The 24054-nt window shown below is 49.2% G+C and overlaps 1 protein-coding gene across 2 annotated transcripts in view; it reads left to right on the plus strand.

Moving 5' to 3' along the window:
• Positions 1-16660, plus strand: part of SLC31A1 (solute carrier family 31 member 1) — a 33609-nt gene extending 16949 nt beyond the window's left edge. Inside the window, exons 2-5 of one of the 2 annotated variants that reach the window (XM_066580093.1) lie at positions 11983-12132; positions 12478-12550; positions 14396-14564; positions 14804-16660. In XM_066580093.1, coding sequence (XP_066436190.1) covers positions 12019-12132; positions 12478-12550; positions 14396-14564; positions 14804-15005 — 558 coding nt within the window. In that variant the 5' untranslated portion in view covers positions 11983-12018 and the 3' untranslated portion in view covers positions 15006-16660. Of the gene's footprint in view, positions 1-11980; positions 12133-12477; positions 12551-14395; positions 14565-14803 lie in introns of both variants that reach the window. The other variant, XM_066580094.1, reaches the window with a different exon arrangement.
• Positions 16661-24054: the final 7394 nt, after the last annotated feature.

Here is a 24054-nt window from a genome sequence, read left to right on the forward strand (position 1 = left end):
GGTGTGCCACGGGGTAGCGCTGCGCCCTGGATGTTCAGGCGCCCGGTCGTCCTGCTTTTCAGGACTCCTGAATGGTTTTTGCTTTCTTCTTTGAATTGATGATTTTGGATCTTCCTTTCTGCAGTGCAGAGAGCAGCCTGGTCATCAGATCTGTGATCGCCGTGCCGTTAATGATTGCCGGAGCCGCCATGATGTGGGGGAGGGGCCTCAGCTGATCGCTCATTGCAGACACTTTGACCCTCCATAAAGCTGCTGTAATTGCTGCGTGTTTTTATTAGCGCCATATATCCTCCAAGCCAAAGAGCAGCGTGACCGTCTCTGTGCCCTCCGTATCCAACAAGCTGTCTCTCTGCAGATTATATACTGAGGCAAAAGTCCGGACACACCATGACTTTGTGTGCCAACCATCTTGGAGGGATCTGTCGGTGCCAGTTTGTGTCAACTAGTAGCGGTGCCATGTATGCGTGGCCAGTATCTGCCCACTGGTGGTTTAACTCTCCCTGCTGTCCTTCGATAGACCCTGGGTGCTATAATGTGGACTTTTGCAGGACAACGCCGGGATGGCCATTGCTGTTGCTTCGTTTGTGGCAGTTTTGCCACGGCCACTTCTCGGAGGGTCCAATACAGAACCTGTTTGGCAAACAATTTGCTAACGGTGTCATGGAGGATGGGTGTTCTGTTCGGGTGCCAACCTTTGAAATCCACTGCAATGACTCTGGTTCGGCGCTCCCCGGAGATCAGCACCATCTGTCCTCTCCTCTCGTAGCCGTATCTTTGTAATGACAGGGTTAAGCAGACAGGAGCTTTAAGGACGTATTTGGGTTCCTTATGAAATTCTCTCTCCGGTACTTATGTCACATGCACCGCTTCCCGTTTGAAAATATTGACTTGGTTCCAAGATGTTGGCTTTCAAAATGCCCACCGTATTCTACACCGCCCCCACAGATGTGCCCACTGCCCCTTGGCAATATGCCACACACAAGATGGCGTTCCCAACGAGCGGCTTCCATCTATCCAGGTATCTCTGTACCTTTTGGAGTAAGCCAAACTACCAAGCCCTCTTCTCTTCTCCCAGACTTCGACTCCTTCATAAACGGCTTGTGAATAAGAAGGGAACGTCGGCTTCGTAGATTTAAGGTTTTGGTACATTTCTTCTGACATTTGTAGCACCACAGTCTGGTCAGGGTCCTGGTCCGGTGAGGTGACCACCACCATGGCTTCTTGCTATAGCATAATTTGGGAGTGGGGGGGGGTTACTTGTCTAGGTGTGTATCGAAGGATACATAATCAGAGTGGACATCCGTATTGGGGGTCTGTGAGCGAGGACCCCCACCAATCAACTTCTAGAACAAAGGAGCCCGTTGCACTATTGGTTTATAGCTCAGGTCTTTGAGGTACATCGATGACCTCCCCGGTGAGTTAAATGGACTAACGGTGATTATACCCGTGACCCGGGTTGATTTGGGTCATTGGAAGACTTTAGTGGTCTGTGTTGGGCATCTAAGATCTTTGGAAGGTGTCTGTACCCTATGTGGGCCAACTTTCACCTGACCTTCAGATGGTGGTGAACAGGCCACGTTTTGGTGGGGCCTCGCTCCTCTTCTTGGACCCTCTTTCACAGTCACATGGGAGGAGTGAGTGTGCTTGGTGCCCTCTCCGCCGGTGGGCATCCTAGTGACAGCCTAACGTTTGACTTCCAACTCTTTCCTCATACTTCGACAACATTAGTCTTGCCCATAATCCAACCCGATGGTGAAGGTTCACCCCATGCGAGACCCTGTGGCTGCAGTCATATACTATACATCCACCCCCCACCGCCCCGCTAACCTTCACAGCACAGGGCCGTGTAACGCTACTAGTGCCGACACCAAGAAAATGTGTCAATGGAAGAATCGCTGATAACGGTGTCCTCCTGAACTCGGACCATTTATTACCAACCTGCGGAGTGGCAGCGGCTCTTGTGTTTACCCGAAATTGACAAAACCGCCCTGATCTGTCACCATTTTCAATAGATTCTGGAAAAATGGACACTGTCACTTTAATTTTCCTGTTTTTCTCTGCATTTTTTGGAATAGTTGTTTTTGATATAGGGGATATAATGTGTGTGTGTGTGTGTGTGTGTATATATGTATATATAGTGTGTGTGTGTATGTGTATATATATATATATATATAGTGTAATCCTCTCTACAGTGAGGTAGTTTGGTGTCTCCAGCCGCCTCCTGTAGCAGGAATATCCTCGTACGTCGTGTTCTTGACATGTCGGCTTCGAGGAAGCTGCAGTGAGGAACCTCCGGGATCTGCCGTGGGCCGCGGTGTTTGCATACTCTCACTGTGTACTTTTGGGGAATGTCTAAGCTGATTGTCGTGTGTGAGAGCTTACTGCCCTCATGTATCAAGGAAGAGCAGCAGGAGGGGGAATCGTATCCGTAAGGGAACACATCCTTATACATGGTAAGCGGATAGATCTACCTAAACCAAGAGAAAGCCCGTGACCTCCCTCCCCTAGAAGGAATATATATGTAAGGCTCTAGTACCCTGTCGTATTGCCTTAGCTTGGATACAAGATGTGATATGGGGCATGGAGGCTCTAGTACCCTGTTGTACCGCCTCTAGCTTGGATACAAGATGTGATATAGGCAGGCATGGAGGCTCTAGTACCCTGTTGTACCGCCTCTAGCTTGGATACAAGATGTGATACAGGTGGGCATGGAGGCTCTAGTACCCTGTTGTACCGCCTCTAGCTTGGATACAAGATGTGATACGTGTCAGCATGGAGGCTCTAGTACCCTGTTGTACCGCCTCTAGCTTGGATACAAGATGTGATACGTGTCAGCATGGAGGCTCTAGTACCCTGTTGTACCGCTTCTAGCTTTGATACAAGATGTGATAGGGCGGGCGGGCATGGAGGTTCCAGTAGCCTGTTTTAACGCCTTTGGCCTGTAAACAAGATGTGATACGGGGGGCATGGAGGCTCTAGTACCCTGTTGTACCACCTCTAGCTGGGATACAAGATGTGATACGGGAGGCATGGAGGCTCTAGTACCCTGTTGTACCGCCTCTAGCTTGGATACAAGATGTGATACAGGCAGGCATGGAGGCTCTAGTACCCTGTTGTACCGCCTCTAGCTTGGATACAAGATGTGATATAGGCAGGCATGGAGGCTCTAGTACCCTGTTGTACCACCTCTAGCTTGGATACAAGATGTGATACAGGGGGCATGGAGGCTCTAGTACCCTGTTGTACAGCCTCTAGCTTGGATATAGGATGTGATCCAGGTGGGCATGGAGGCTCTAGTACCCTGTTGTACCGCCTCTAGCTTGGATATAGGATGTGATACGGGAGGGCATGGAGTCTCTAGTACCCTGTTGTACTGCCTCTAGCTTGGATACAAGATGTGATACAGGGGGATATGGAGGCTCTAGTACCCTGTTGTACAGCCTCTAGCTTGGATATAGGATGTGATCCAGGTGGGCATGGAGGCTCTAGTACCCTGTTGTACCACCTGTGGCTTGGATACGAGATATGATACGGGAGGGCATGGAGGCTCTAGTACCCTGTTGTACCGCCTCTAGGTTGGATACAAGATGTGATATGGGGCATGGAGGCTCTAGTACCTTGTTGTACCACCTCTAGCTTGGATACGAGATGTGATACAGGCAGGCATGGAGGCTCTATTACCCTGTTGTACCGCCTCTAGCTCAGATACAAGATGTGATACGGGTGGGCATGGAGGTATACTGGTTTTGTATGGTATCCTGCAGCATAAGCGCTACCTTTGCTGTATCTGAGCCTCTAGATCATATAACCTTGTAGGCCGTGGAAGTTGGCGCCCCAGATGGTCCCATACATGTCCTATTGATGATAAATCTGGTGACCGGGCACCACAGAAGTGTGACAACGTTGTGGGGGCTCCTGGGACCCCCTTGTGTGTGCGGCCGAGCATTATCCTGCTGCCTCTTGGCAGTGAGATCCCTGACCAGCATGTCCGCGCCTCTCCCTGCATCTCCCACCGCCGCTCGGTCCGCCGCTGCTCTTGTCTACAGGCTGCAATCCCCTCTGGTTTATGGTATGCCCCAGTGATCGATCGCTGCGCTCTCATTGGCTGCAGCAGCCTGTGGCGTCCCATAAACCAGCTGAGGCAGCCTGTAAACATAACATCAGAGGGGAGACCCAAGGTGGCGCTGTGGGACGGAGCGGGGAGGTACGATGATGTTGGTTAGCTATGTTACCGCGTGGGGAACGGGGTGTTAACAGGGGAAAAACTACTCAGAAAAGCCCTTTAAATATCTTCAAGTTCTTAATAGTCTTCTATCCCTGCCAGCCCGAGGAGACCTCACTGCCATGGCAGCCCACCGCCACCCTGCGATTGTGGCGCTTCCCAGGAAAACCTCTTGGATGCCGCGGCTAGGATCGACCGTGTGTGTGTGTGTATATATATATATATAATATAAATTTTTTTATTTTTTTTTATGCTTTTTTTTTTTGGCCTGCAGGTTTTGCTATATTAGTAGTCCAGCCCTTGATGGATGAGTCACATGTAGATGATGACACAACCTTGTTAGCAGGTAGGGGAGGAGTTTCCCGCTCGGCTCCGTGGCCCCGGGGACACATCAGGAGATCTCCTCCGGGCTGGTGAGCAACAATATTATTATTGTTCTTTTTTCCACTAAAATGGCCGGTAATCTGGATGGAGGTGCGACCTCTATATTCAACAACCTCTATATCCCTCCCTCTGACATGCTCAGAGGTCCGGGAAGCTGAGCTACGAGGAGCTGTTTGCAGAGTTACCAGTAACTACCTTGTTCCCTCCGTGTCCCTGGCCACCAGCTTATAGAGGGGGCGGGGGGGATGTAGGCTGGGGACAATCGCCACTCCCCACCCCATAGGTCCACCCAACCATATGACTTCTTCCTCTGTGTGGCAGCGTCTTGTGGAGTTACATGAATCCTCCTCCTCCTGACTGTATCTCCTCCCCTCTGATGATCTGAGGCACCAACTCATTAGCGCCCCTATAACACAATCACTTAATTCTACTACTGTATTTATTTTATGAGCTTGGTTCTGGTACTGTATTTATGTACTGAGATTGGTGCTGATACTGTATCTATATTATGAGCTTGACGCTGAGGCTGTACTTGTTATGGGTTTGGTTCTGGTGCTGTATTTATGTACTGAGGTTGGTGCTGATGCCGTATTTGTTATGAGCTTGGCTCTGTACTTGTTATGAGCTTGGTTCTGGTGCTGTATTTATGTACTGAGGTTGGTGCTGATACTGTATCTATGTTATGAGCTTGGCTCTGTACTTGTTATGAGCTTGGTTCTGGTACTGTATTTATGTACTGAGCTTGGTGCTGATGCTGTATCTATGTTATGAGCTTGGCTCTTGGGCTGTACTTGTTATGGGCTTGGTGCTGATGCTGTATCTATGTTATGAGCTTGGCTCTTGGGCTGTACTTGTTATGGGCTTGGTTCTGGTGCTGTATTTATGTACTGAGGTTTGTGCTGATACCGTGTCTATGTTATGAGCTTGGCTCTGTTCTTGTTATGAGCTTGGTTCTGGTACTGTATTTATTGCCTGAGCTGTTCTTCTGTGGGTATTTAGCCATCTTGCTGCTCTATGCACAAACAGAATATAGGCGGACTGCCTTATCAGTACAACATACAGGCCCAATGTTCACGGGCGGATCTGATTTGCAGAATCTACGAGGGTCACCCGCATGGAAGATCCACAAATCAAGCCTCCCACAGGGATACACGGGCGTCCGCAAGGGAAATGAAGCATGCGGATTTGATTTGATGAACTTTTGGTCCAGAAAACAAATCGCAGCGCGATCCGTTTCACTGCGGATCTCACACGGACCGCTATCATTGAAGACAATGGAAGCCGTCCGGTCTGCAGCCCGTCCACAACTGAATTGCGGACGGGCCACGGATTCTGCAGGAGAGCAGGAGTTTAAAAGGGAAAAAAAACTCCCCTGCGCATGTGCGGCGGCGCGGCTGGTGCTTTCACACACATCCGCAGTGAAGTAGAGAAGACCTGCCTAAGACCCGGACGGGTAACTAGAATCCCACAGTGTCCTCGGACGCAGGCAGGGTCGGATTGCGCTGCAGGCTCGCGTACGGGGAATCCGATCTGCCCGCGGACATGAGGCCATATTGGTTTTTATTATTATGGGGATCACTAAAACTTTCCGCACAGGATGCCGTCTAACCGAAGGCCAGCCCTGGATATAGGGACCACTAAAGCGGCTCTACAGCTTGAAAAGCCTGCAAACAGCACCCTAAATCTCCTCCTCCTGGCCCACTGCATATAGGGGAGTACACTACTTAGGGTCACTATTACGGTGTGTGTGGGCCTTTAACAAAATATCCAAAAGAAGATAAAAGTGCAAGAATTATTTACAAACTAAAAATAGATTTATTTAGAGGGCATGGCCACTTTGGACGATCCCTTTTAGAAGGCCCCACGGGCAGTCCGATGCCCTCAGGGGTTGTTCTTTTGTTGTGATCCCTGGTAATTCTAATCTGTGGGGAAACTCAGTAGCAAGTGTTCAGTTTTTCTGCAGTGCCTCCACAGGCCAAATGAAGTATTGCATGATCCCCATTGAAATCAATAGGCTGCCCATGTAATTCTGAGTATGTTGGGTCCTCCTGTGGGTCTCCCTTATTAACATAGAGCTACTTTTAGGTCCTTCCAATTGCAGAACTAATACAAACATGAAATCCGTTGGGGGTTGTAGTCCTTGTATACGGACAATGTGGTAATCTCCGAATTCCCAGTGATAAATGCTCCGTCTTTCCTCGTTGGGTTATTAAAAAATCTATTTTCAGCGTTCGTCCCTTGTTTCCTCGCTTGCACAATATTTTTGCCGTGCCTCCATCAATGCCCAGTTTATGCAATCCTGGCACCCGGCTGTAACCTTGTGGAGCGGTGCAGTCACGCGTCTGGCTGTGACCCGTTGCTTGCTGAAGCCTTGTCTTCTCTAGAGCTGCCCTTTTATTGTCCGCCCGTCCCTGAGCAGCGCAGACTGTAGACATCCTGGGCAGCGGTCGGTGACCGGACGCTGCGGATGAGGACTGTGTATACTTTATCACAGGGGGTCCAGACAGCGTAAACACGCCATTATTCTGCTGCGCTCGGTAGGATGTGACCAACCCCGGGGGGCTGCTGCCCCCTCCTCTTACAGAGGGGTAAGTCGTTCACACGGGCGGATGAGAAGCGTTCGCTTGTGCAGCCTGTTTGTACCGCTTGTATATGTTCAGTCGTTGCCATCCCCCATAGCAGCGAATGACTAAACGGTCGCCGTTTACACGCAGCGGCGTGCGAACGAGCCGTCAATTGTGTTTATGCCTGTATGAACTGAACGGCGAAGAAGTGAACGAATTCTCGTGTGCGTTCGGTCGTCGGCCGTGTTTACACCGAATGATTACCGTTCAGATTTGCCCGATCCAACGATTATTAGTATTATTTTTCATTTATTTTTATGATTTTGTGGTCAGTCTGAAGTTTTTGGTTCTTTCGGCGATTGGACTGTGGGGGGGGGGGGGGGTCTTGCAGGGCGAGCCTTAGCTTTTCAGTAGTACGATTTGGGGGAGGCTCCTCTTTTCGACCACTTTTTATTGAATTTTTTGGGGGGGGGATCCAGCAAAACACAACTGCGACATTCTGCCCGTCTTTTCCTTTTCGCTGCCTGTGCCGTGCGGGATGAATATTGTGATGCCAATTTTTTTTAATTGTTTAGCGTTTTTCGGCCGTATTCGCACCGGTCAGCGCGGTTTTGGACTGAGACACTCAAACGCAATTTTCACGGCGACTGCGATGTGATTTGTGAGAAAATTGCATCGCTGAACATTTCACGTGTGCAGAAATCACATTTTATTTCGATGACCATTACATCTGCGTGCCACTGCGACGTCTTTTTTTTTTTTTTTTTTTTTGCGCTCCCTTTAAAATTGGGCAATATCATCCAAAAATAGGACATGCTGCGATTTCTCTATCGCCCCTGTGAATAGACCCTTCGGAAGGCTTCTGTTTTCTTGCGAGTTTTGCCCATTTCAAATGCGCTAAACTCATGCGATAAATTCACCCTTATGGGGAAAAGGGGGGGGGGGGTGAACGCTAAATGTTCGTTTTCTGTTAAAAAATAACTTTATTACATTTTTTTACACTTTTTTCTTTAGTCCCACAGGGGACTTGAACTTGAGATCATTTGCTCGCTTGTACTATACACTGCACTACTTCAGTACTGCAGTATATAGCAATGTTTCCCAATCGATGTATGGCAGCCCTGGCATCCCTCAGTAGGCTTCTGTCTGCCATGCTAGCCCATCGGTACCCCCTGATCGTGTTGTGAGGGGTGCTGATGGGGCATGGAAGGGGGTCCCCACCACTGAATATTTAGTCATCTTTCTCCGTGGCATCTAAACAGTTAACTGATCCTTGCAGCTCCCAGCAGCTGTCAGAAACAACTGATGGCCATCCAAGGCGTGATAACATGTTGTTTCCTCTCCGCTCCGTGCGGGCTATATGTGACGGGTCCCCTTTAAATACACACACCTTGTATAGTTAAATATAAAACGCCCAAAAAAGAGAAAAACAGGAAAAAGTGAAACCTGCGCATAATTTCACTAATTTGTAAGAAATTACATTTGGTCCATCTGCAATGCGATTACCTGTAACAATTAAGGTTTGCCAGGCGCCCCGCGCAGCAGAGTACGCGCCCCGGGCACCGGCTGACATTTCCCTGCATGTCGCGTATAATCTCATTATAGAGATAAACCGCCAGCTGTGCCGTCACCGAGCAGCCGCCAGATCCAGTCTGAGGGGGGCACATATCGTGTACTTCACAGCAAGGTTGGGGGGAGGGGCTGCCATCAGACCACCTACTCCAATAAATGTGAGGAATAACCAGAAATCTCCCAGCATTCCCTGCTTGTTCAGGGTCTGCACTGTGTCTGGTGATTTGCATCCTGGGATATGTCTCCGTGGGCAGCTAATGTGTAAAAATAAAAAAAGTACTCCCCTGCGATATAGGGGCGCAGCTGTTGGGGTGTTCTCAGCAAGCTTGCTGACTGTTTCCTGTAACAGCCGGCAGAATAGTGAGTGCAGCTCTGGAGGATAATACAGGATGTAAGTCAGGAGCAGTACAGGGTAAGTAATGTATGTACACAGTGACTCCACCAGTAGAATAGTGAGTGCAGCTCTGGAGTATAATACAGGATGTAACTCAGGAGCAGTACAGGATAAGTAATGTATGTACACAGTGACTCCACCAGCAGAATAGTGAGTGCAGCTCTGGAGTATAATGCAGGATGTAACTCAGGATCAGTACAGGATCAGTAATGTATGTACACAGTGACTCCACCAGCAGAATAGTGAGTGCAGCTCTGGAGTATAATACAGGATGTAACTCAGGGTCAGTACAGGATAAGTAATGTATGTACACAGTGACTCCACCAGCAGAATAGTGAGTACAGCTCTGGAGTATAATACGGGATGTAACTCAGGGTCAGTACAGGATAAGTAATGTATGTACACAGTGACTCCACCGGCAGAATAATGAGTGCAGCTCTGGAGGATAATACAGGATGTAACTCAGAATCAGTACAGGATAAGTAATGTATGTACACAGTGACTCCACCAGCAGAATAGTGAGTGCAGCTCTGGAGTATAATACAGGATGTAACTCAGGATCAGTACAGGATAAGTAATGTATGTACACAGTGACCCCACCAGCAGAATAGTGAGTGCAGCTCTGGAGGATAATACAGGATGTAACTCAGGATCAGTACAGGATAAGTAATGTATGTATACAGTGACTCCACCAGCAGAATAGTGAGTGCAGCTCAGGAGTATAATACAGGATAAGTAATGTATGTACACAGTGACTCCACCAGCAGAATAGTGAGTGCAGCTCAGGAGTATAATACAGGATATAACTCAGGATCAGTACAGGATAAGTAATGTATGTACACAGTGACTCCACCAGCAGAATAGTGAGTGCAGCTCTGGAGGATAATACAGGATGTAACTCAGGATCAGTACAGGATAAGTAATGTATGTACACAGTGACTCCACCAGCAGAATAGTGAGTGCAGCTCTGGAGTATAATACTGGATGTAACTCAGGATCAGTACAGGATAAGTAATGTATGTACACAGTGACTCCACCAACAGAATAGTGAGTGCAGCTCTGGAGTATAATACAGGATGTAACTCAGGAGCAGTACAGGATAAGTAATGTATGTACACAGTGACTCCACCAGCAGAATAGTGAGTGCAGCTCTGGAGGATAATACAGGATATAACTCAGGATCAGTACAGGATAAGTAATGTATGTACGCAGTGACTCCACCAGCAGAATAGTGAGTGCAGCTCTGGGGTATAATACAGGATATAACTCAGGATCAGTACAGGATAAGTAATGTATGTACACAGTGACTCCACCAGCAGAATAGTGAGTGCAGCTCTGGAGGATAATACAGGATGTAACTCAGGAGCAGTACAGGATCAGTAATGTATGTACACAGTGACTCCACCAGCAGAATAGTGAGTGCAGCTCTGGGGTATAATACAGGATGTAACTCAGGAGCAGTACAGGATAAGTAATGTATGTACACAGTGACTCCACCAGCAGAATAGTGAGTGCAGCTCTGGAGGATAATACAGGATGTAACTCAGGATCAGTACAGGATAAGTAATGTATGTACACAGTGACTCCACCAGCAGAATAGTGAGTGCAGCTCTGGAGTATAATACAGGATGTAACTCAGGAGCAGTACAGGATAAGTAATGTATGTACACAGTGACTCCACCAGCAGAATAGTGAGTGCAGCTCTGGAGTATAATACAGGATGTAACTCAGGACCAGTACAGGATAAGTAATGTATGTACACAGTGACTCCACCAGCAGAATAGTGAGTGCAGCTCTGGAGTATAATACAGGATGTAACTCAGGATCTGTACAGGATAAGTAATGTATGTACACAGTGACTCCACCAGCAGCATAGTGAGTGCAGCTCTGGAGTATAATACTGGATGTAACTCAGGAGCAGTACAGGATAAAGTAATGTATGTACACAGTGACTCCACCAGCAGAATAGTGAGTGCAGCTCTGGAGTACTCAGGGTTTTTTTTTATGGATACAGAGGTAAACCGGAGGAGAATGAATATTGTAAATATTTGATTCCAGTTAACATTCGGTTGTAGATTTTATGTTTATGCACTTTTCTAAGCTACTGTACTTTGCATAGCAAATCTGTCCTCTTGTGGAACTACAACTCTCAGCATACTTGGGGCAATGTTATTCTGTATTAGGTTTGTGCTGTATAATGGCACTTACACGCTCTTCTCAGTAGTTTTATATGCTGCATCGCCCTTTAGCGCAATATCTGATCCTCCGTTGGGAAGTTCCCCACACCAGACAAGTTGTCTCTACTTTTTCGATATCAACTCATCGGCTGCAGAGAGCTCTTCCATAGTTGGTGCCGGTAAAACACAAACACAGAAACCTGGGCCGTCCCCGGGGGCCGCAGTCTGCACAGATACTCCTCTAATAAGATGAATTAGATTGCTCTGCTGTGCCGTCTGCCCCTTATACCAACATGCAGGACAACAACAACTACTGTGGCGCACCGCAGAAATGAAAGGGCTGCTCTTGGCAATGGCGGCTGCGCCTGACGGGTGACAACACTGGAGCGCCATGTTCTTGTAGGGATCACACATGCATTAGCAGGGCTGGAGAGTTAGATATGGAACATCGTGACCAGGACCTGGGGGTACGTCCGGGATCTTTTGCTCATGATTTGAAGCTTTTTGCAGCGCTCATGAGTGGGGAAAGGGGAGCGACTACTTCTCGGAGCACATTTCTGCCACTTTCCAGGCTCACTCAGCCGATGGTTGCTACATTGTATCTACTTCTATATTGCTGTACTTGGAATTTGCTACATTGTTTCTAAAGCTTTTGTGTTTTCTTTATAGGGTTGACAGGGAAGTAGCTGTTTGAAGGTTTCCAAAATGTCCCACGACCACCATGCCATGCCCACGTCTGATTCCCACGCTGGTCACCACCAACCCACCACTGCTGGGCACCACCATAATGGAGGAGGTGGGGGAGGTATGCACATGATGGTGAGTGCCATAGAACTCCTGACACCATTTACAGGGAAGACGGCGCCATATACCAGCGGGACGTACTTGTGGGTCATGCAGCCTTTCTGCCCTCTAAGAAATGGAACAAAGTGAACTACTGTCATGGCGGGGAAGGGTATACATCCAGCTTTCCCAGTGCCCTGAATGACAATTCTTCAGTGTTATGTAGCAGTATGAGAGAAAGGGCATGTGTAGATGCAAATTCATCAATTCGGGAGCCTAGGAAAGCTGGGCAGAGACTCGGAGGGGGGGGGGTTGTGTTTACTGGTGGGGTCTCATGGGTGGCGGAGATGACCGCTGACTGTCTCCTCTCTTCCTGCACAGCCCATGGTCTTTTACTTTGGATATGAGAATGTGGAGCTTCTGTTCTCGGGGCTGTTGATCAATTCGCCTGGAGGTGAGTGTTCAGAGTCGGCGCCGTGCGTCCCACGGTATACTATATAACGCTGTGAACCGTCATATGAGAGTCATACCGTATGTCGGCGTTTCCCAACCTTTTCAGCCTTGGGTCACCACGCCTACAAATGAAGGGGGAGGAGTCAGAGGGCGTGGCTAGGCGGGTAGCTTATCTTGCGTATGATTTTTAACGCTGTTATTCGAGTGGCCCCTATTGTCACCATAGGCTATCACTCGTGGCCAAGCATGATTGCCTTCCAAGTATCGGGGTTTAGTGGTGGTTCGGAGGTGACTAGAGACCTATTTTTGGTCTCTATCTGCAGTTTTTTTGTGCAGTGGGGACATCTGCTTCCAAGGGGAAGACTGTTTGCCGACCAGGGCTGGCTTGATATGTTTCTCCCTTTCGCCCTCCATTCGTGACTCTTCGAAAATCACAGTGCTGTTGGTAACGGCTGACCCCCAAATTGAGTGCTTGAAAGCCTGGGCTTCCCAGTTCTTGATGTCTGTGGGCCCATTGGCAACGGCGCCCCGAGGCCTCTGAGCGGACCTGCTGGCAACAGCGCCCCGAGGCCTCTGAGCGGACCTGCTGGCAACAGCGCCCCGAGGCCTCTGAGCGGACCTGCTGGCAACGGCGCCCCGAGGCCTCTGAGCGGACCTGCTGGCAACGGCGCCCCGAGGCCTCTAAACGGACCTGCTGGCAACGGCGCCCCGAGGCCTCTGAGCGGACCTTCTGGCAACGGCGCCCCGAGGCCTCTGAGCGGACCTGCTGGCAACGGCGCCCCGAGGCCTCTGAGCGGACCTGCTGGCAACGGCGCCCCGAGGCCTCTGAGCGGACCTGCTGGCAACGGCGCCCCGAGGCCTCTGAGCGGACCTGCTGGCAACGGCGCCCCGAGGCCTCTGAGCGGACCTGCTGGCAACGGCGTCCGAGGGCTCTGAGCGGACCTGCTGGCAACGGCGCCATTCAAGTGCCTGGGTATATTCTACATTTGCTTACGCAGCTGCAGTGCAGGAGAAACCCAAGAGGGAACACTGTGCTACATTGGCACTGCTGCCCTTGGGGGTCCTAGGAGTTAGACCCACACCAGTCATAAAGTGATGGCATATTCTGGCGATGTGCCATCACTTTACAAGCTGGTAATACTAATAACCCATTAACCGCTGAAGAACCAGGGTGTTTTGCTCCTAAAGGCCCAGACACTTTTTAGGGATTTTACCCTTGTGATTTTATGGCCCTATTTTTTTTTCTTTAACGATCACATTATTTTTGCTGCATTTCTTTCCTGGGGGTCATTCGCATTGTCATAAAAAAAATTTTTTTCATTTCTACCATAGCTTGGGGATCCTTAGGTGCCCCAATGGAAAACATCCCCCTGAAGTGACAGTAGTCACTGGAAGAGCTCATTTGAGATAGCTAGGTTTCTGCTGTGCCAGTGAGCACTCGGCAATCACGTGATGGCCGGGTCGAATAACGAATTCACTACATAGCACTTCTGCCTTCTCCTCCGGATCCTCAGCTGTCTGACAACTGAGGACTCGACCTGTTCCTGCTGCATTGCAGGAGCTTTAATCTTGCGCCATATTTTAAGACACTTGGCCCTTATTGGGATAAGCAAAGCAGCCATACAAGCGTCTCCTCTACCCCAACAGTGGGTTAGCTTTTATCCCTGAGGAGTCACATGATACTTACCAGTTTATAAGAACTAAAGGGGTGGGCTTTGTCTTTGCTTCTGACTGGCACTTTGTCATTTCGGGGGTATTTGCAGCAGTCGGGAACTATAAAGCCCCTACAGGATATCTGTCATCTGGGCGAAGATCATGGCACATACTAATCTGCATCTCTTTCCAGAAATGGCCGGTGCCTTTGTGGCCGTGTTTCTGCTGGCGATGTTGTATGAGGGGCTGAAGATCGCACGAGAATCCCTCCTCAGGAAGTCCCAAGTCAGTATCCGTTATAACTCCATGCCAGTACCAGGACCCAACGGCACCACCTTGATGGAGACTCACAAGACTGTGGGGTAAGACATGGGCTAGGCTCGCCCTTTAATAAATCCACCCTTCTGTTTATGGCACCATCAGTCCTTCCACGGTGGCGCTCACACTAGTCATCCACTAGAGGCCATTGCTTAGATTGGGCATCCTGTCCTGCAGCAGCCCCCTCTCCCCACAGTCGGATCTGACAGAGGAGCCCCCTGGTAGCAGAATGTGGACACCCCCTTCTTTATCTTGACTTGTTCTTCACATCTCCTTCCCGCAGGCAGCAGATGGTGAGCCTCCCCCACGTCTTCCAGACTTTTCTTCATATCGTCCAAGTAGTGGTCAGCTACTTCCTCATGTTAATATTCATGAGCTACAACGCCTACCTGTGCATCGCGGTGGCGGCCGGAGCCGGCACTGGCTACTTCCTTTTTAGCTGGAAGAAAGCGGTGGTGGTGGACATAACCGAACATTGCCATTAACGAAGAGTTTGGAGGATGGGACATCTAGCGACGCAGGCACCCCTCCCAAAGAGACCATGAGTGACCAACACAACAAACTCCTCCGATGCCTTTTTTTTTTTCTTTTTGATATCTCATCTGTAATTAACGTCTCCTCTTAGTTGAGGATTTCTTGACCAGCAACCAGTTTTCTATGGAATGTTCCTTGAAGAATGCCTTTAACATCATGTCTGTTCCTCTGACCAAGACACTACTCAGTTGATGCTTCCGGTAACCAGCAGGGAGCCCCATTAACTGACCTCAAAACCTTAAATTCTAGTTGATCACAGACTTGCTGGAGTCTTATTGGACAGTTCCTCAAGATATTGCTTAAACCTCTCAACAATCTATGCCATTTACTCTTAAAGGGGTTGTCCAGTTGTAAACCATTTATGGCCTGTCCTTAGGATACGCCATCAATAGTAGATTGGCAGGGGTCCCTGGTGGTAGATCTCTGCTGGTCAGCTGTGCCCATGCTTACGTCTGCAGGAAGCAAACAGCTCTGTTCTCGCTGCAGTGGCAAGGTTTGGTATTACAGGCAAAGTTCCTATTGAAGTCAATGGCCTGGAATTCCTGCAGAAGCTCCGTGCACGGGCCTGGTGAATAGCTGATCAGCATCCCAGGTGTTAGATCCCCGCTGAACTTCTATTGATGTCCGTTCCGTGGATGGGCCATCAATAGTTTACAACTGCACAACCCTGTTAAGAAAATCCCTATTATTATATGTGATTCAGTGATTGAGATCAACGCCTCTGCAGATACAGTACAATCATGGTTGGCCAATGTCATCTAAGCTCCTCCCCTGCATAGTCCCACCCCCAGGGAGCAGTTCAAGATTTCCACTTCCTGGTTTTTCCAATTAGGTGCAGTATTGATAATCTAGAACAAATGAAGTCATCACATAGATGACATAATATAGATTACAGAAGTCTACATTTTTGAAGTCTCACTTTTTTATTTAACATTTTATTTTGTTTTATGTATCTTTTGTAGTCAAAGTGAATTTTTATGAAGTGTATTTTTTTCAATAGCTGAAATCTCAAAAAACAAAGTATTTGATCCTTTTAATAAAATATTAATAGTGAAATGTTGAACTTGTATTTTTCAACGTTTTGATTTGCCAAGTTGGATTATAGTGACGCCTTGTGGTGGATGACGGTATTGGGACGTTGTTCTGTCCACACTCCTGATTTTTATTTTCAGCAATCAGTGATCTGACATTTTTCCCCCTTTTTTTTATTTTTTTTTTGTCTGAATTTATGGAAGAAAGAGCAGGACTTTTTTTTTTAATGTTCTGGTGGAAAACGTTAATTTTCAGCCTTACGACACAGACAAAGCCTTAACGTTGTTCCAAGCCTTGTTTATAAATAAAGCTGCGCAGTTATGAGAAAGTCAGCCAGCAGGGTAAAGAATGGTGCTTTTCACTAAGTATCTTTTAGATTTCTTGAGCCAATTTATGTTACGCGACCAATCCAGTGCTGCCCGCAAGAATCTCATCTGTATCTTCAGCTTTTATCCTATACCCTTCAGGATGTTGTAGGACTACATGTCCTAGAATGCCATGCTATTACTCCCATTAGTACCTTTATCTGTCCTGTTTAGAAATGCAATGAAATAAAACTGATGTCAAATCACAACTCTCAGCAGAGCTCTGTTTTCACATCTCTTAATACAGTTATACGTTTAGAGTCACTGGTAGGTTAATGCCTGTATTATACTCCAGAGCTGCACTCACTATTCTGCTGGTGGAGTCACTGTGTACATACATTACTTATCCTGTACTGATCCTGAGTTACATCCTGTATTATACTTCAGAGCTGCACTCAGTATTCTGCTGGTGGAGTCACTGTGTACATACATTACGTATCCTGTACTGATCCTGAGTTACATCCTGTATTATACTCCAGAGCTGCACTCACTATTCTGCTGGTGGAGTCACTGTGTACATACATTACTTATCCTGTACTGATCCTGAGTTACATCCTGTATTATACTCCAGAGCTGCACTCAGTATTCTGCTGGTGGAGTCACTGTGTACATACATTACTTATCCTGTACTGATCCTGAGTTACATCCTGTATTATACCCCAGAGCTGCACTCACTATTCTGCTGGTGGAGTCACTGTGTACATACATTACTTATCCTGTACTGATCCTGAGTTACATCTTGTATTATACTCCAGAGCTGCACTCGCTATTCTGCTGGTGGAGTCACTGTGTACATACATTACTTATCCTGTACTGCTCCTGAGTTACATCCGGTATTATACTCCAGAGCTGCACTCACTATTCTGCTGGTGGAGTCACTGTGTACATACATTACTTATCCTGTACTGCTCCTGAGTTACATCCCGTATTATACTCCAGAGCTGCACTCACCATTCTGCTGGTGGAGTCACTGTGTACATACATTACTTATCCTGCACTGATCTTGAGTTACATTCTGTTTTATACTCCAGAGCTGCACTCACTGTTCTTGCTTAAGAGCTGAATTCTTCCAGTATTCCCTGCTTCTTCAGTGTCTGCACAAAACCAGGGCAAATTAATGCACCGCAGATGTTTCAGAAATCTGGCCAAATGGGTATTCTTGTATCTTGTCACCACCAGCAGAATGGGTGGAGAGGTAGTGCTGGTCTGTATCTGCCCAGTGCACGCCCACACGGTGCTGATTGGCTGTGTGCAGCACAGGTCCTAGCAGCGTGGGGTTCTACTTAATGCTGGGGTTGGAGGTTTAGGGTTAGGGCTCGTTTCTGTGTTAGGGTTATATTATCAGCTGTTAACCCTTCCATGTCAGAGCGGGGCCGCTGTACACTACTTCAATAAGTCAGTTAAAACTTTAGTCAAATCTTATTTCAGCGCATGTACAGAGCACAATAATATCACCCACAATGGATGATACAGAATACATCCCATATTCCCAGGTAACCCCCATGATGAGGGCCGCCTGCTGAAACCCAATCCTACAATATAGAAGGACTCCAAATAATAAAGCAATCATCCCGCAGATAACACGGCCGATGATACATGCATGTTCCCACAGATACATAATCGTATATACAGAAGTAAGCACATAGGACGCCAGGAGCGATATGCATGGGGTTATCTGACCGCCTCCCTTCTGCTTCGCTCCTTGCTGTGATGTCTCTTGTCATTGACCTTGTTCAGTGCCTGTTGGGTCTTTGTGCCCCCCTGTCACTGTTTAGCTACAATAGGCTGAGCCCCCTTCCACAGTTTGGCACTATAAGCTGGGTTCACACGGCGCGGAATGACCGCACCGATATTCTGTGTGACTTCTGCGGGAGAGACGCAGCTTCAGAACCCGCTGTGGCTTTCTCTCCCCATAGAGGGAAGTGAGACCGCAGCGGCAAAAAAAAAAAGAATTGACATGCCGCATAAATTGAATTCCGCGCTGCATGTCCGTTTTCCGCAACGGATTGGCTGCCCCGTGCGGACAAGATTTCTGCTAAATCTCATCCACATAGCCGACTAATCCCGGGATCGGCAGCCGCGGGTGGAACTGCCGCATGGAAATTCTGCGGCCCTTTCGTCCCGTGTGAACCCCGCCTGGGGGCTCTTTCATACGGGCCACAAATCGCATGTATGTGAAGCTGATGGTTTCCAATGGGTTCTCTCGGCCTACAAGACCTCTCATGTGAAGACCCCGCTGGAAACCATCAGCCTCACATACATGCGATTTGTAGCCATATTTCGACACGGCTTTTACAGACAAGCATGTTATGCAATACGCTCGCTCCTGCGCAATTTTTTTTCGCAGTGAATGAGTCTATTTAGGGTTCATGCTGCGCAGAAATACAGAGCGTGTTTGCACGGGCAATACTTGTTTACACGGCGGGGAAATCACCCTGATAGAAAAAGCTAAACCGCTTCATATGGCGCCAGTGATCGCGGTTATAGGCAGCTTTAGCGCATACCCGAAAGGGCAGATATGTGTGCACGCCTCCCCAATGGGGCTCTTTGGTGCGCAGATATGCACAAGATGGGGCAGGTCCTATTTTGTTTTTGCACCCCCTAAAAAAAGTGAAAATGAAGTCGGTTCTCTTCCCCGCGTTATCGCGCTCCTCTGGTTGAGCTCTATGACCTTTCACACATGAGCGTATTTTATCGCGTAAGGCTGGGCTTACATGGCTGAACCAGATTCCATATGTGGGAGGCCGTCCGTGGCAAAATAGAACACGCTGTGATTTTATTTTTTTCCTCTCGCGGAATACGCAATTCATATCCACAAGTGTGTACGAAAAAAGCTGAAGTACGCGCCCTTCAATGCCTGCGCAATTGGAATCCGTCGGTCTGAGCCTGGCCTAATGCGCAGCACCAATCTGACATTAAGGGCTCCTTCATACGGGCGATTTGGCGCGCAGAAAATAGGTCGCAGGTACCGCCACTATTAAAACGCGTAGGTTTCAATGGGTTCACTGATATTGGCTTACTTACTGCGGCGCATTTTTACCGGACATGAAAATACACGACATGCTCTATTTTTGCCCGTTTTTGCGCACCCGAGACTCCATAGGCGTCTGCGCGGTGCGTACTTGTTTCGAATGAAATTACGCTATTCACAATACAATTTTGCCGTATTAATCGATATCATCAGCGACTAATTAGGCTGGCCCGCCTACTCATTAGAATGCCACGCCTATTGCGGATGTGTCCTATGCCGATGCAAACGGGGTCAGCAGTGGGGGAAAGTACAGGATCGGGCTGCATTCAGAGCGCAAAGAAGTCCTGCACCTCTGAGTACGATTACGCTTTCGCCTGTGCGAATGAGCCCTGACTTGCAGTTTTACCTCTCACCCACGGTGCGCAAATTGCACATGCAAAAAGTAATGCGGCATGCAAACCAAGATGGTGTACAGGGTTGTCAGCACGCAGCAAATGTGATTCACTGTGTACTTGCTGCGCGGCAGATACGCACACGGACAGCGCTGGGGTGAGAGACCCCCAATACAGGCGAAGGCGGTCTGCGATCCTCAGCCCCATAGCCGCTCGCTGTTGGGGGCTGCAGCTGATGATTGCTACAATGTTGCAGAATAGAATTGTTAGTCTGGGTTCATACAGGGCGGATTTGCCGCGGTAAATACTGTCTGGAATTTCGCTGCGGCAAATCCGCCTGTGACCGCTAATCCTTGCATTAGCTGGCCATGTGGGTGAGATTTCTCAGAAATCTCGTCCACACGGGCCGGCGCCTCTGTCACAGCTAAGCCGGCATACACTGGCGCTGTGGCGCGAGCAGGTCCTTTTTTTTTCCGTTACAGCCACGCTCTCCTCTATGGGAGGGCTTGCGGCCGAACCTGTAGCTAAGTGCCGTGGGTTTTGGAGCAGCGCTTTCCTGGTGGAAGTCTTGCAGTTTTTCGCTGCGGCTAAGCCACAAGAAACGCCCTGTGTGAACCCAGACTTACTTTACGGGGCTGCAAGGATTTACTAAAGCCGGCTGGTATTCAATTGGCTGGCACAATCCAAGTCCGCTCAGCTCAACAATTTGCTCCAGACTGCGTTATTTTACTGTCCAAAAACCAGAAGGGATGGAAGCAAACGGGAGATAGATATGAGAAAGATAGATCCCGGGGAGAGGAGATAAGGCCCATTTACAAGGCCCGCTTACCGCTCAAACAACAGCCTGACTGACAGCTCTGAGCGATCATTTGCATAAACTATTAAGTAGCTACTTAGAGCAATTAAGTGTGCAAATGAAGCCTTAGCTGAAAGCAGGTAAGAGTTTGAGGGCTCTTATCTGCTTTCAGCTCCTATTGTTCTCCGAGGGGAAACAATGCTCTCAGCACTACCCGCCGAGAGCTGCTGATAAGGTTGAACAACAATTTCCCCATGACATCATGACAGCATACGCTGGAGGTTGCTCACCTGCTGACCTGAAGGGACAGGAAGAGGCAGAATATAAAAAGCACCTCCCCTCCACCAACACCAGTGTTTTTCCTGTCCCTTCAGGACAGCAGCGGCAGAACTCCAGCAACGCTGTCCCATGCCGGAGGAGGACTTACCGGCGAAGCGGCGGCGTGGATCTTTCGGGCAGCCCCGGCAAACCCAGTGGGAAGGACCCCATCTGGGAGCTTTCCGGGGACTGCGTGGGCCGGGGCCCAAGTACGGGTTGCCGGCACCACTGCGGCCGTCATCTCGGGCGGCGGCCGCCATCTCCGGTGGGCCGGGGTCCAAGTACGGGCTGCCGGCACCACTGCGGCCGTCATTGCGGCGGCGGCCGCCATCTCCGGGTCCAGGGCCGACAGGAGCGCTCCAGGGGGCGTGGCTTCGGATACAGCGCGGTGACGTCGGACGCTCCGCAAAGGGGGCGTGGCCTGGCGCGGCCGGCGCCAAATTCAAAAATCCGCTGCCCCTGCATCAGCTGGTGGTGTTTCTCCACGCTAAGGAACGATCCTAAGCACAGGAAGCGTTCCTGCAAGGCGCAAGATGTCGACCAGAGAGGACCCAGAGACCCTCCTAACTGTAAGTGGTCCAGTGGACCAACCTACACCTGCACTACATACACTTCCCCACTAACAGAGTTTCCCTTGTCTTACAGGACAGGGATACTCAAAAACCAAGGGAGGCTAGACGCAGGAGTAAAAAATGTCCAGTATGTCTAACCAAACTTGACGACTCCTGCACCAAAACGCTATGCGCTACCTGCTCCGCGAAAATTATGCAGGAGGAAAAAACTTCCCTTATGGCCGAAATTCGGTCAGTCGTCCGAGAAGAAGTGCAGTCCTCCCTCTCGGACCTCCAACCTGGGCCTTCCGGGGTTACACGCAGGTCGGTTCCGGCGGTGTCTGAGTCTGACTCCGACATAGCGGAAAATGTGGATTTTGACGGGGAAGTGACGCAGGAGGACAAGAAATATCTTTTCTCTACCGCGGACATGGATCAACTGCTGAAAGCAGTACGCAGGACCATGCAGGTGGAGGAAGACGTGCAGCAACCCCGCACAGTCCAGGAGGATATGTTCGCGGGGTTACTCCCGCAACAAAAATCTTCATTCCCCGTAAACGCCACACTCAAGCAGCTGATCCTAAATGAGTGGGAGAGCGTGGATCAGGCTCCGCTAATCCCCAGGGAATTTAAAGAACGCCTGTTATTTCCGGGAGATGAAGTGTCCTTTTTGGACGAGATACCTAAAGTCGATACTGCAATTGCCATGGTATCCAGAAAGTCCGGGTTGCCCTTTGAGGATACATCCCACTTAAAGGACCCGTTGGACCATAAGGTGGACACATCCATGCGTAAAGCCTGGTCCACCTCCGGTCTCATCATGAAAGCTAACATCGCGGCCACTTCCGTGGCTCGTTCCATGGCAATCTGGTTGGACCAATTCGCAGCCCTAGTCGACCAAAAAGCCCCTAGGGAGGAGTTCGCAAGCGGCATCCCTCTGCTGCGAATGGCAACAGGGTTCCTGGCAGATGCTTCGATGGAAACAGTCCGCCTCGGAGCCCGCATGGCAGCCCTATCGAACACCGCCAGAAGGGCAGTGTGGGTGAAAGAGTGGTCAGGGGACGCTGCGTCCAAAAATAGGCTATGTACCCTACCGTTCCGGGGCGGGCGTATATTCGGACCAGACCTGGATCGTCTGCTGGAGAAAGCAGCTGACAAGAGTCACGGACTGCCTGCCACCAGACCACCCAAGAGACCCTTCACCCCTCATCCCTCGTCTACGTACGCCGGGAAGGGAAAGACCGGAAGATGGTCTTATCCAAAGGGCGGAAGGGGTAAGACTTTAACTTTTGTCCCTCAGCCCATACTTTCGGGCCCGGTAGGGGGTAGACTGGCTCGCTATTCCAATAGCTGGCGTAGTATTACAACTAATGAGTGGGTACTGCACCTAGTGGCGGAGGGGTACAGGATCGAGCTACTATCCCGCCCCCCGGACAGGTTTATGATAACCCCAACCCAGTCTCCAGGCCTAGAACAGGCTCTGTTGGAGGGCATACGGAACCTGCAGGGTCTCGGCGCGATTATCCCAGTCCCTAAGAAGGAACAGGGAAAAGGCTTCTATTCCCCCCTCTTTCTGGTTCCCAAACCAGACGGCTCCCACCGCACCATTATCAATTTAAAACAACTGAATAAATTCATTGAATATAGGAGATTCAAAATGGAAACCATTAGAACTGCAACTCCTTTAATTGCCAGGGATAACGTAATGGCTACAATAGACCTTAAGGATGCCTATTTTCATATCCCTATTTACGCCAACTCACAAAAATTTCTGAGATTTGCGCTGAGGGTGGAGGGGGAAATCCGCCACTTCCAGTTCGTCTGCCTACCATTTGGAATCTCCTCGGCTCCGCGAATTTTTTCCAAGGTCGTGATGGAAATGGTGGCCTTCTTACGAAACCAGGGTGTCATGATCATCCCCTACTTAGACGACTTCCTGTTGGTGGCAGATTCCCCATCTACTCTGAGATCACACTTGGAGTCCACATTGCAGTTATTTAAGGAGCTTGGCTGGATTGTTAACGAGTCAAAATCCAACATGGAGCCAGAAACCAGGAAGAAATTCCTGGGTGTCATTCTGGATTCCAGTCTACAAAATTCGTCCCTTCCTCCCCTAAGAAAACATCTTATCATAGAGGAATGTTCCAACCTATATAAAAAACATAGGGTAACGATAAGAGACGCAATGCGGATCCTGGGACTAATGACTTCGTGCATCGGCGTGGTCCCCTGGGCCCAATTCCACAGTCGCGGACTCCAGTCACTAATTCTCCGGAATTGGGACAAGTTGCAGGCTTCGCTTGATCAGACAATCCCTATTTCTGCGGAAGCCAGAGCTTCTCTCCGTTGGTGGGTGTCGTCGGACAACCTGTCTCAGGCATCCGATTGGAATTTGGACCCGGCCGTAATAATCACGACCGATGCCAGCGCCAAAGGGTGGGGGGCCCACTTTGAAGGCGGTTATGTACAGGGGGCCTGGGACGTTCACGAGAAAGCTAGCTCATCGAACTTTAGGGAGCTTAAAGCTGTATGGAAATCCCTGCGTAGCCTGCAAACACGATTAGTGGCGAAACAT

This window comes from Eleutherodactylus coqui, chromosome 10 (assembly GCF_035609145.1).
Source record: "Eleutherodactylus coqui strain aEleCoq1 chromosome 10, aEleCoq1.hap1, whole genome shotgun sequence".
NCBI classification, from domain to species: domain Eukaryota; kingdom Metazoa; phylum Chordata; class Amphibia; order Anura; family Eleutherodactylidae; genus Eleutherodactylus; species Eleutherodactylus coqui.